We start from the raw sequence: 12,369 nt of genomic DNA on the forward strand, positions 1-12,369 counted from the left end.
TGAAGCCAACAAATTCAAGGCCGGACGGGATTTCTTGGCATGGTCATGATTTTTGTATATTCAACTAAAAAACTCAAATAACCCCATACCGGCTTATTTGGTCATTTTTGAAAATTATTTTTGCACATCAAATCTTTCCACAGTCTTGGCGTAACAATGCCTACCGGTAATGGCAAAACTTACAAATCGTGACACACACCCCCCCCCCCCCCCCCCCTTGTGCTTGATTTCTAAGGAAGGATATCATAACATGTTCAAATTTTCCGTTTCAAACTCGTCTAAATCGTACTCGTTTATCGTTCATAATAATTGCAAAGTGATTCGTTATATCCTCAGTTTTATTTATTACTTTATGAAACCCCGCGCAAGTGCGGGAAATTACAATTAAATGATATTGCATAGCAGGCGCGTCGGCAAGTTTTTGACATTGGGGCGGCGAACTGGATTTTGTTCTTTTTAAAAAAGGGGGGATAACGTATTTTAGCTAGTATGTACATATATTCACCAACACCCCCATATTTTCCTAATATATATCTTTCCATCTATTGAAAATATTGCAATATTTGTCTTCAATTCAAACATTTAATAACTTAAGTAATATCAAGGAAGATGTATGCAAGTTAAACACATTAAACTCATTTTTATCAAATTATATAAATGTACATTGATTCATTGAACAGTTCAGAAACGTCCAAAAATAAGTCCTCGTCCATCCCGCGCTGACACAAACTCGTCAGTGACTTCTGATATGTCCATTTTATCCGTAGCTTCCCTGTGGGTGTGTAGAATCATCAAGTGATTAAGTGATTAAGCCTCTCCTGTGTCATAGTCGCACGAAGATAGGTCTTGACTCGGCTCAGTGTAGAGAATGTCAGCTCACTTGTGGCATTAGTGGCTGGCATCACTAAAATGAGTCTTAAGAAAGTTACAATCTCCGAGAACAGACATTTGGTAGCTGGAGGCATTTCAGACACTAACTTTACCAAATACGAAATAGACACAACACTAGTTGATGAATTGTTCAAGTTGTTTCTCGCAAATGATGTGAATGTTTCCAGCTGCGAAGATAGAGATGTCTGGTCCAAATCATCACAGTAAAATTTTATCACGAAGTCCAGATTTTCTGTGTATGTCTTGTCACCACGTACATACTTCAAAAGAACGTCCTCTAAATGTCGGTACACTTGGTAGCCCGGCTGGTCAAAACGATCCTTCACACAGTTGACTACTAAATCTAAAACCTCAAAATACTGCTGTCTGATGCTGCAAACTCTGGAGGGGCGTTTCCTGTTTCAAACCGCTTCGGCATTTTTCTTGGCTCATTGATATCTAGATCGTCAAGTTTGTTGTTGAGAGATTCCCATAAAGTATTGAAGGACTCTTCCTTTCGCATTTCACTGAGCGATGACAACCTACTTCACCTTTTTCTTTACTTTTCTATTTTTTTTATTATTATTTTTTTGCAAAATTATTGGGTCGGCGACCACCGCCCCTGCCGCCCCTTTGCCGACGCCCCTGCATAGAGGAAGGACTTTTTGGTAAATGTGTGTTTGAATTGTTGCGCACATAAATTGAATTAACAATTTTTTATAATAATTGCGTGCCTTAATTAGTTATGCTATATTTATTGATATCATATACAATAAATAAAACTTGATTATTAGGAAGTTACATGGAGCTCCAAAATAAATGTTTCATATATGTAACATAAATGATCTCTCTCAGTATTTAGATAATGTTTGTACGTATCCAGTTGTAATCCGCCATGCCGAATAGTTGACCAAAGACAAAACAAACAGTTTTTCCTGCAAATGTGTTTATAATGGTAGTTTTTGTCCAGTGTGACAATTTAAGGGCAAAATTACGTTGTCTCTTCTCAGCAAACGCAATGGTGAGTGTAACGGTTAGAGGAGGTCTGGTTTTAATTAGATTGGGGCTGGGGGTCCCTCATTTCATTAAAGCGAGTACAAACATCAGAGTTATCTTTTCATACACTAGCGATAACGAAGTATCGAGGTCAAACTTTAAAATTAAAACGCTCCACTAGAGATCAACGTGCATTATGGACCGACAGAAATGGCTGGATCTGGCCGGGTATACTGCCGTGAGCTGCAGCGCCTATTTCTCCGGGGCCTCATTGTACATAAATTGGGTCCAGGTGCCCACGATGTTTGCCGTGGCCCCGGACACCAGGACACTGTTGCGTGAATGGAGGGAGACGTACACACGTGCCCGGGTGATCCAGGTTTGTGGCTGTGGAACGGATCGTGCTATTTATCTATTTGTATTTTAGTGTTATTACTTGACAAGAATTGTTTATGACATTAAACAAATCGTTTTCTTTCACTTGATTCACCCTGAATGCGATCAATTGTAATCTATCATTTGTAAACTTTTGAATATTAGTAATTTCTCAAGCGTAATTATATATTGGGCAAACTTTGCCAAAAAAAAAAGAAAAAAAAAAAGAAGTAGTGTACATCGTAGATCATTTCGGGGTGAATGGGAACCAAAACGATGAATTTCATGTTCCCTATCCCCTAATGGCGGGGACGCAACCTGGAAAAGAAATTGTCATAATCTTTAAAACTCAAATTTTGGTTTATCGTAATGTTTATTGTCTGTGGTTCAGAGGATGAGACCCCAGGGCGGAACTAATAACACAACGAAAAAATCTTAAACACAAACCCGCGTATCCGTGTAGACTATAGAATGATTAATCCCTGTTTCCGGTTCCGGAACTTAGGAGGGGGTAGGTACATGTACATGTGTATGTTTTTAATCATGTGTACCCCAGCCTAGATAAGAACTTGGAAAATACATATGTTGTAGTGTTAGATATCGGATGGTCTTCCCACTACTTCTGACTGGTGGGTTAACCCTTTAGCTCGGTCGGTAGGGCACTGGACTGTCGTGTCCGAGGTCCTTTGTTCGATCCTCTACAGAAGCATGTACTTGTTCCATAGCTGTACTAAACACTGATAGGACATAGCTGTACTATACACTGATAGGACATAGCTGTACTATACACTGATAGGACAGTACTAAACACTGATAGGACATAGCTGTACTAAACACTGACAGGACATAGCTTTACTAAACACTGATAGGACATAGCTGTACTATACACTGATAGGACATAGCTGTACTATACACTGATAGGACAGTACTAAACACTGATAGGACATAGCTGTACTATACACTGATAGGACAGTACTAAACACTGATAGGACATAGCTGTACTAAACACTGATAGGACATAGCTCTACTATACACTGATAGGACATAGCTGTACTATACACTGATAGGACATAGCTGTACTATACACTGATAGGACATAGCTGTACTATACACTGATAGGACATAGCTGTACTAAACACTGATAGGACATAGCTCTACTATACACTGATAGGACATAGCTGTACTATACACTGATAGGACATAGCTGTACTAAACACTGATAGGACATAGCTGTACTATACACTGATAGGACATTGCTGTACTATACACTGATAGGACATAGCTGTACTAAACACTGATAGGACATAGCTGTACTATACACTGATAGGACATAGCTGTACTATACACTGATAGGACATAGCTGTACTATACACTGATAGGACAGTACTAAACACTGATAGGACATAGCTGTACTATACACTGATAGGATAGTACTAAACACTGATAGGACAGTACTATACACTGATAGGACAGTACTAAACACTGATAGGACATAGGTGTACTATACACTGATAGGACAGTACTATACACTGATAGGACAGTACTATACACTGATAGGACAGTACTAAACACTGATTGGACATAGCTGTACTATACACTGATAGGACATAGCTGTAGTAAACACTGATAGGACATTGCTGTACTATACACTGATAGACATAGCTGTAATATACACTGATAGGACATTGCTGTACTATACACTGATAGACATAGCTGTACTATACACTGATAGGACATAGCTGTACTATACACTGATAGGACATAGGTGTACTATACACTGATAGGACATTGCTGTACTATACACTGATAGGACATAGCTGTACTAAACACTGATAGGACAGTACTAAACACTGATAGGACATAGCTGTACTATACACTGATAGGACATAGGTGTACTGTACACTGATAGGACAGTACTATACACTGATAGGACAGTACTATACACTGATAGGACAGTACTAAACACTGATAGGACATAGCTGTACTATACACTGATAGGACATAGCTGTACTATACACTGATAGGACATAGCTGTACTATACACTGATAGGACAGTACTAAACACTGATAGGACATAGCTGTACTAAACACTGATAGGATATAGCTGTACTATACACTGATAGGACATAGCTGTACTATACACTGATAGGACATAGCTGTACTATACACTGATAGGACATAGCTGTACTATACACTGATAGGACATTGCTGTACTAAACACTGATAGGACATAGCTGTACTATACACTGATAGGACATAGCTGTACTATACACTGATAGGACATAGGTGTACTATACACTGATAGGACATAGCTGTACTATACACTGATAGGACATAGCTGTACTATACACTGATAGGACATTGCTGTACTATACACTGATAGGACATAGCTGTACTAAACACTGATAGGACATAGCTGTACTATACACTGATAGGACATAGCTGTACTATACACTGATAGGACATTGCTGTACTATACACTGATAGGACATAGCTGTACTATACACTGATAGGACATAGCTGTACTATACACTGATAGGACATAGCTGTACTATACACTGATAGGACATTGCTGTACTATACACTGATAGGACATAGCTGTACTATACAATGATAGGACATAGCTGTACTATACACTGATAGGACAGTACTATACACTGATAGGACATAGCTGTACTATACACTGATAGGACATAGGTGTACTATACACTGATAGGACATAGCTGTACTATACACTGATAGGACATAGCTGTACTATACACTGATAGGACATAACTGTACTATGCACTGATAGGACATAGGTGTACTATACACTGATAGGACATAGCTGTACTATACACTGATAGGACATAGCTGTACTATACACTGATAGGACAGTACTATACACTGATAGGACATAGCTGTACTATACACTGATAGGACATAGGTGTACTATACACTGATAGGACATAGCTGTACTATACACTGATAGGACATAGCTGTACTATACACTGATAGGACATAACTGTACTATACACTGATAGGACAGTACTAAACACTGATAGGACATAGCTGTACTAAACACTGATAGGACATAGCTGTACTATACACTGATAGGACAGTACTAAACACTGATAGGACATAGCTGTACTAAACACTGATAGGACATAGCTGTACTATACACTGATAGGACAGTACTAAACACTGATAGGACATAGCTGTACTATACACTGATAGAACATAGCTGTACTATACACTGATAGGACAGTACTATACACTGATAGGACATAGCTGTACTAAACACTGATAGGACATAGCTGTACTATACACTGATAGGACATAGGTGTACTATACACTGATAGGACATAGCTGTACTATACACTGATAGGACATAGCTGTACTATACACTGATAGGACAGTACTAAACACTGATAGGACATAGCTGTACTAAACACTGATAGGACATAGCTGTACTATACACTGATAGGACAGTACTAAACACTGATAGGACATAGCTGTACTAAACACTGATAGGACATAGCTGTACTATACACTGATAGGACATAGCTGTACTATACACTGATAGGACAGTACTAAACACTGATAGGACATAGCTGTACTATACACTGATAGGACATAGCTGTACTATACACTGATAGGACATAGCTGTACTATACACTGATAGGACATAGCTGTACTATACACTGATAGGACATAGCTGTACTAAACACTGATAGGACATAGCTGTACTATACACTGATAGGACAGTACTATACACTGATAGGACATAGCTGTACTATACACTGATAGGACATAGCTGTACTATACACTGATAGGACAGTACTAAACACTGATAGGACAGTACTAAACACTGATAGGACATAGCTGTACTATACACTGATAGGACATAGCTGTACTATACACTGATAGGACATAGCTGTACTATACACTGATAGGACATAGCTGTACTAAACACTGATAGGACATAGCTGTACTATAAACTGATAGGACATAGCTGTACTATACACTGATAGGACATAGCTGTACTAAACACTGATAGGACATAGCTGTACTATACACTGATAGGACATAGCTGTACTATACACTGATAGGACATAGCTGTACTATACACTGATAGGACATAGCTGTACTATACACTGATAGGACATAGGTGTACTATACACTGATAGGACAGTACTATACACTGATAGGACATAGCTGTACTATACACTGATAGGACATAGCTGTACTATACACTGATAGGACATAGCTGTACTATACACGGACAGGACAGACATGAACAGCGAGTTCTACGAATCACAACATCGTAATGACGAGCATTAGAAATATCTGACCAAACAGCCATCATATATAACCTCACCTGTCCTGTGCAACCTGCGCTAAGTCTCATTAACCTTTCTTCAATTTTATTCTAAAATTCCTTGCACATACAAAGGGTTTTGTATAGAATGTGTAAAATAATGGATGTATCCATATAAGCAGATATGTAACGTATCATATACAATGTACTTATTAGTATATATACATCATGTACAAGTTCCTTGTTGTCGACACTTTTTGTGACACAAGGCCCCCTAGAACAAACAGCCGTGCAAGTCGGTAAAATAGCTAGTATATAGCAAATGTTATTTGTTGATTATGTATATCCAAATTTAAATACCATATAAAAATTATTATTATTATTTTAGTTTGACCGCCATTATTAAATGTAGGTTCGGGCTAATAACAGGAAATGGTCAACACTATAGGGTTTCATTAAAATCTGAAGAAGAAAACACAAACAGGAGAGACGTTCTGTAAACCTGATTATCATTTACTGCTTATTAGCTCTTCTGAGCCGAAGGCTCAAAGAGCTAATGCTATGGCCATTTGTGCGGTGTGCGGTGTGCATAAACTTTTTAGAAAAGGGGCTATAACTCAAGAACCCCTTGGCCAATTTTTTTCAAATTTGTTACAGGGTATCATTGGCCCAAGGGCTTTCATACATACTAAATAGAGGGATGTGACCCTTTAACAAGGGGAGATAATCAGGAAAATACAAACAAAAGTAGTGGTTACTAAAAAATCTTCTTCTCAAGAACCACTGGGCAGATTATCACCAAACTTACACATAAGGATGAGGATATGTTGTAGATTAAAAATTGTTCAAGGCATTACCCTTGGGCAAAGGGCGTGGTCTCAAGGTCATTTCAAAGTTGACCTAAATTTATATTTCCTTAAATCTTTGATATTTTAGTCATTATAAGGACTAGGATCATCAAATTTTGACAGTTGATGCATCTTAGGACCTTGTGTCAAGTTGTCTCAAAAGTAGGTCACGGTGACCTACTTTTTGAATTTTACAGGTATTTATTTTAAAATTAATTTTGATGCATATCTTGGACACTTTGAAGCCTATGATCATCAAAACTTGTCAGTTGGTGGATCATGGGACTTTGAAATGCGTCAACTGAAAAATAGGTCACCGTGACCTACTTTCTGAATTTTATGGCTTATCATTTATAGATATATTTTAAGTTGTTATTTCAAATACCGAGAGGTTTAGAATCATTAAATCTTGTAAGTTGATGCATCTTGAGGCCTTGAAACATATTTATAAAAAAAAGTAGGTCACAGTGACCTTTTTCACATTTTCAATTTTAGATGCATATTTTGGGCACTGTAAAACCTAGGATCATCAAACTTTGTCAGTTGATGCGTCTTCAATTTTCCGTTTGTGTCGACCAAAAAGTAGGTCACCGTGACCTACTTTTGGTATTTGACAGCTAAATTACTATATTTCAGACATTATTTGACCTACAATCATCAAACTTTGTCAGTTGATGCATCTTGAGTCTTCGGAGTGTATCGACCAAAAAGTAGGTCACTGTGACCTACTTTTGGCATTTGACAGTTATATTTATATATTTCAGTCACTAATTGACCTACAATCATCAAACTTTGACAGTTGATGCATCTTGAGTCTACGGAGTGTGTCGACCAAAAAGTAGGTCACCTTGACCTACTTTTGGAATTGGACGGCTATATTTATATATTTCAGATACTATTTGACCTACAGTCATCAAACTTTGTCAGTTGTTGGGTCTTGCATGTTTGAAGGGTTTCGACCAAAAAGTAGGTCAACTTGACCTACTTTTGGAATTGGACGGCTATATTTATATATTTCAGATACTATTTGACCTACAGTTATCAAACTTTGTCAGTTGATGAGTCTTGCATGTTCAAAGGGTGTTGACCAAAAAGTAGGTCACCTTGACCTACTTTTGGAATTGGACGGCTATATTTATATAATTCAGATACTATTTGGCCTACAGTCATCAAACTTTGTCAGTTGTTGGGTCTTGCATGTTTGAAGGGTGTTGACGAAAAAGTAGGTCACCTTGACCTACTTTTGGAATTTGACGGCTATATTCATATATTTCAGATACTATTTGACCTACAGTCATCAAACTTTGTCAGTTGATGGGTCTTGCATGTTCGGAGTTTGCTGACCAAAAAGTAGGTCACCATGACCTACGATTGGAATTTGACAGCTATATTTCAATATTCAGATACTAATTGGCTTAAAATCATCAAACTTTGTCAGTTGATATTTCTTGGGTTCTCAAAATGTGTAAACCAAAAAGTAGGTCACATTGACCTACTTTTTTTTTTAATTCTTTGGATTTAACTAAAGATTTAGAATACTAAGAGACTAAGAATAGAAATGGTGGGGTTGTACAATTTATCAGAAGAGCGATTCTAGGCCCTTGGGCCTCTTGTTTACTATTTACTACTTACTCATAAATGCTGGTAAATCATTTTTTGAAATTAGACAAGTAATTTAATTCTAAGAAAAAATAAATATCATTTATACTAGGTATGACTTCAATGTTAATAAATTATTTTTGATTTTAAATCAGATCTGGGGGGAAAACACCTCAAACAAAAACATTTGTTGTTCCTTATATTTGATTACTTTATGCATTGTTACTATTCTAATTTGTTATAAATGATTAATTCCCAATTTGAAGAAAATGTCGCATTTTTTTTTCCTATTCAAAAGGAGGGGTGGTAGTTTAAAAACGAAATAAATCACTGCGAAGTTTGTCCGCGATCAATACAAAGGTTGATGAAATGAGTACCACTTTTCCTGGTGAAATTAGCAGTCATCGGATCATCACTGGTAATCCCAAAACAGATTTACAGCATAATGTACTTGTTACACCATTATATACAACACTTTATTCTGGCTTATTCGGGGGGGGGGGGGTATTCTCAAGTGACACTCGGCCAATAGAAACCTACCCTTGTTGATAGTTACAGACCCTTGTTAGGGGTTTTTCCCTTCTTTCTCAGACACACGTTTGGGTCATATTTCAAGCGCTCCCTGTTGATGAAGTGTAATGTTAGTGATTCTTTATTTAGGGTACCTTTGCAGTGGTGGGTACGGCGTCGGGATTGGTCGTTTATTTCCTGACTGACCGCGGGCAGTATCGCTGCTTGTGGCTGGCCGGAGCGCTGTCTCTACTCTCCGGACTGCCATGGACCAGGCTTGTCATGATGCCAGACATCAAGAAACTCAAAGAGGAGAATGTTTTGGAAAGGAGAGGTTTACAAACTTGTTGAATATCCAAAATTTGTAATCTTTCCATGGCGGAATAGCACACCAGAAAAAAACACATCATAGATGAAAAGTGGGGGAAATGTAGAATATTTTGGAATTGGAAACATTTAAATTTACTTTATTCAGTTTTTAAAAATGCAATTTTAAAAGAAATTAATTAAACTGAAAATCTTAAAATCCCTGGTGGACTCGAATCCGCGATCTACAGATAAGCAATTTAACCCGCGATCATCGACAAGTTAACTTTGTTTTTCTCTTTTATTGTCGACAAGTTAACTGAATGAGCTATCCAGCTAGGCAACCAAAGAATACACAAATATGCGGATATTTATATTTTCATTACGGTAATTTTTATAAAATGACGATGTAGAATACTTACCTAATGATCGACATATCATTTTGTTGAGCTAATGCAAGGCCAATTTACTACACAAGATTACTAGTAATTAATCGCCACCTCAAAATATCAGTATTAAAGGACTTTTAACGTATCACCTCCCTCACTGCAAACTATCTGGGCTATCCTCACTTCTAGTTGTTTTGTTGGTTTTTTTTTTTTTTTGTTTTTTTTTTGGGGGGGAGGGGGGTTCCATGGTTTTAATTCCGCTGAAAAAAATGCTCACTTACTAGTGAAAAGTTCTCAGTATTGTAATTTGAACTTAAGGTAGCTCATTACACCAAAATTTTATTTAATGACTCGTTAAAACACCTCTTATGAAGTATGATTTCACCCTCAAAAGAGTGATACAAGCTCTCACAAATAACGTTTTCAATTTTTATAAATATTACTTTCTATAGAAAATTAGAATGTTTATATCTGAGTCTTGTAGGTACCTGGTATGTTTAGTTAGATATTCATATCATGCACCAAATCATAACGAAATTTGGGCGCTAGGGTATCTTATTTGCAAACAAAGCACCTTTTTTTATCATTCCGACAAAAAAATATCATATAAAATATTTGAGAGCTTCTATCACTCTTTCGATGATAAAATCATACTTTATTAAAGGTGTTTTAACGAGCCATTAGATAAAGTTTAGTGTAATGAGATACCTTAAGGTTCTCATAAAACACAAGTGATCAAATTTCATTGGCCTCAAGAAAGAATTAACTTTAAAATTTACGTCTGTGTATTGTATGAAAGATACCGAATTTAAATGTCAAGGTAAACCTATCATTGCTATGTAAACATTTAAAAACCTTATTGGATTTGCGAGTTTTCAGTTCAGTAGCTGAGAGGTGTGCAAGAAATGTGTTGATATCAAAATATCGAGGCAGCAATGTAAACCATTTTTGTTAGTAAGCAGAAGAAATGCGCGGTAAATCTACAGCTTTCTGCTCTGTCCCAATATCCCCTTAAAGACTAGAGGGCTAAAGTTTTGCAGCTATTTCATACACTGACTCATGGCTGTTTTAGGTGACACCTGGGTAAAGGAGAAGATCGCACGCTGGAACAGACTCCATGCCTTCAGAACAATAGCATCGAGTGTGGCATTCGACCTTATGATGGCTGCTATCTATCTAGACAGGATGACGTAATAAAAATGAGAGGATCTCTGCACTCTTCATTGTCAGGGACGGCGTATGTCGGAATGTGGAAGCCAGCTGTGAACTTCTTTAGATTCTGATATAGCAACAAAACATTCATGAACAAATCTCTGAGTGCCATATTTTTTTAGTTAAAGTTTTATATAATTGATATTTCAGATCGAATGAACTTGGACAGGGTAATCTAGTTTTCTAATAAAATTAGAAATCCAGCATCTATCGAGTTTAAAGATTAAAAAGTCAACTTCTTCCACAAGTTCATCACTGTACATGTACTTAAATAGTACATACATGTGCACATTTTTTTTCCAGTTTTTTTTTTTGGGGGGGGGGGGGTTTCATTTCATTTTATCTTAATTTTCAGTTGTTATTTTTTGTTTTTGGTTACTCTCAACTTGCGGAATATTACTCCGCCATTGAAAACGATTGCGAGGCATTTACCGGTCTAGAGGTTAAGGTACTTGCTTCGTAACCGGAAGGTACCAGATTCTATCCCAGCACCACGTCAAACCTTAAAAGTTTAATGTTATTGATAGTAAATCTTCATTCTTTTAAAGAGTATAAACACGATTTTGTTTTTCAAGAAATGCCTCTGAAATATTAATATGAAAATATTTGATTCCTTTAAAACATAGCAAGAAATCTCGAAAACTGACAGTCACACAAAGACGTATATGAAACCTCTGAACTTTGAAGACACGAGCCTGTTCACGATTACATGTCACGTAAATCAACTACATTCTGAATCAACATGGCGCGAAAGTTGACGACTTCATGCAGTAAATAACAGCTTTTAAACGAAAATTTTATTTTGAGTTCACGCACTCTAGATTAATTGATCATTAACTTCTGTAGAAGTTTTGAATGGTTTTGACATACTGTTCAGAAATCCTAGTGTTCTTATCTCCACACATGGTTCTTGGCTGATGATAAACGTATGAAATGCGCGCGCAACTGTGTCGATCACTCCATA

The 12,369-nt window shown here is 37.0% G+C and overlaps 1 protein-coding gene across 1 annotated transcript; it reads left to right on the forward strand.

Annotated features, from left to right (window-relative positions):
* The first annotated feature begins 450 nt into the window (after positions 1–450).
* LOC125654744 (uncharacterized) lies at positions 451–11,611 on the forward strand. The gene is made up of 3 exons (XM_048884784.2): positions 451–2,245; positions 9,649–9,832; positions 11,266–11,611. The coding sequence occupies exons 1-3, from the start codon at positions 2,063–2,065 to the stop codon at positions 11,385–11,387; spliced, it is 489 nt and encodes a 162-aa protein (XP_048740741.1). The 5' UTR covers positions 451–2,062; the 3' UTR covers positions 11,388–11,611.
* Positions 11,612–12,369: the final 758 nt, after the last annotated feature.

This window comes from Ostrea edulis, chromosome 7 (genome assembly GCF_947568905.1).
Source record: "Ostrea edulis chromosome 7, xbOstEdul1.1, whole genome shotgun sequence".
In the NCBI taxonomy this organism is placed as follows: domain Eukaryota; kingdom Metazoa; phylum Mollusca; class Bivalvia; order Ostreida; family Ostreidae; genus Ostrea; species Ostrea edulis.

What these genes read in the sequence shown, in the direction of transcription:
- LOC125654744 (XM_048884784.2), top strand. Translation starts at nt 2,063, where the DNA reads ATGGACCGACAGAAATGGCTGGATCTGGCCGGGTATACTGCCGTGAGC. An exon ending in CACGTGCCCGGGTGATCCAG is followed by an intron (nt 2,246 to 9,648) that starts GTTTGTGGCTGT and finishes TTCTTTATTTAG; the next exon opens with GGTACCTTTGCAGTGGTGGG. An exon ending in GAATGTTTTGGAAAGGAGAG is followed by an intron (nt 9,833 to 11,265) that starts GTTTACAAACTT and finishes TGGCTGTTTTAG; the next exon opens with GTGACACCTGGGTAAAGGAG.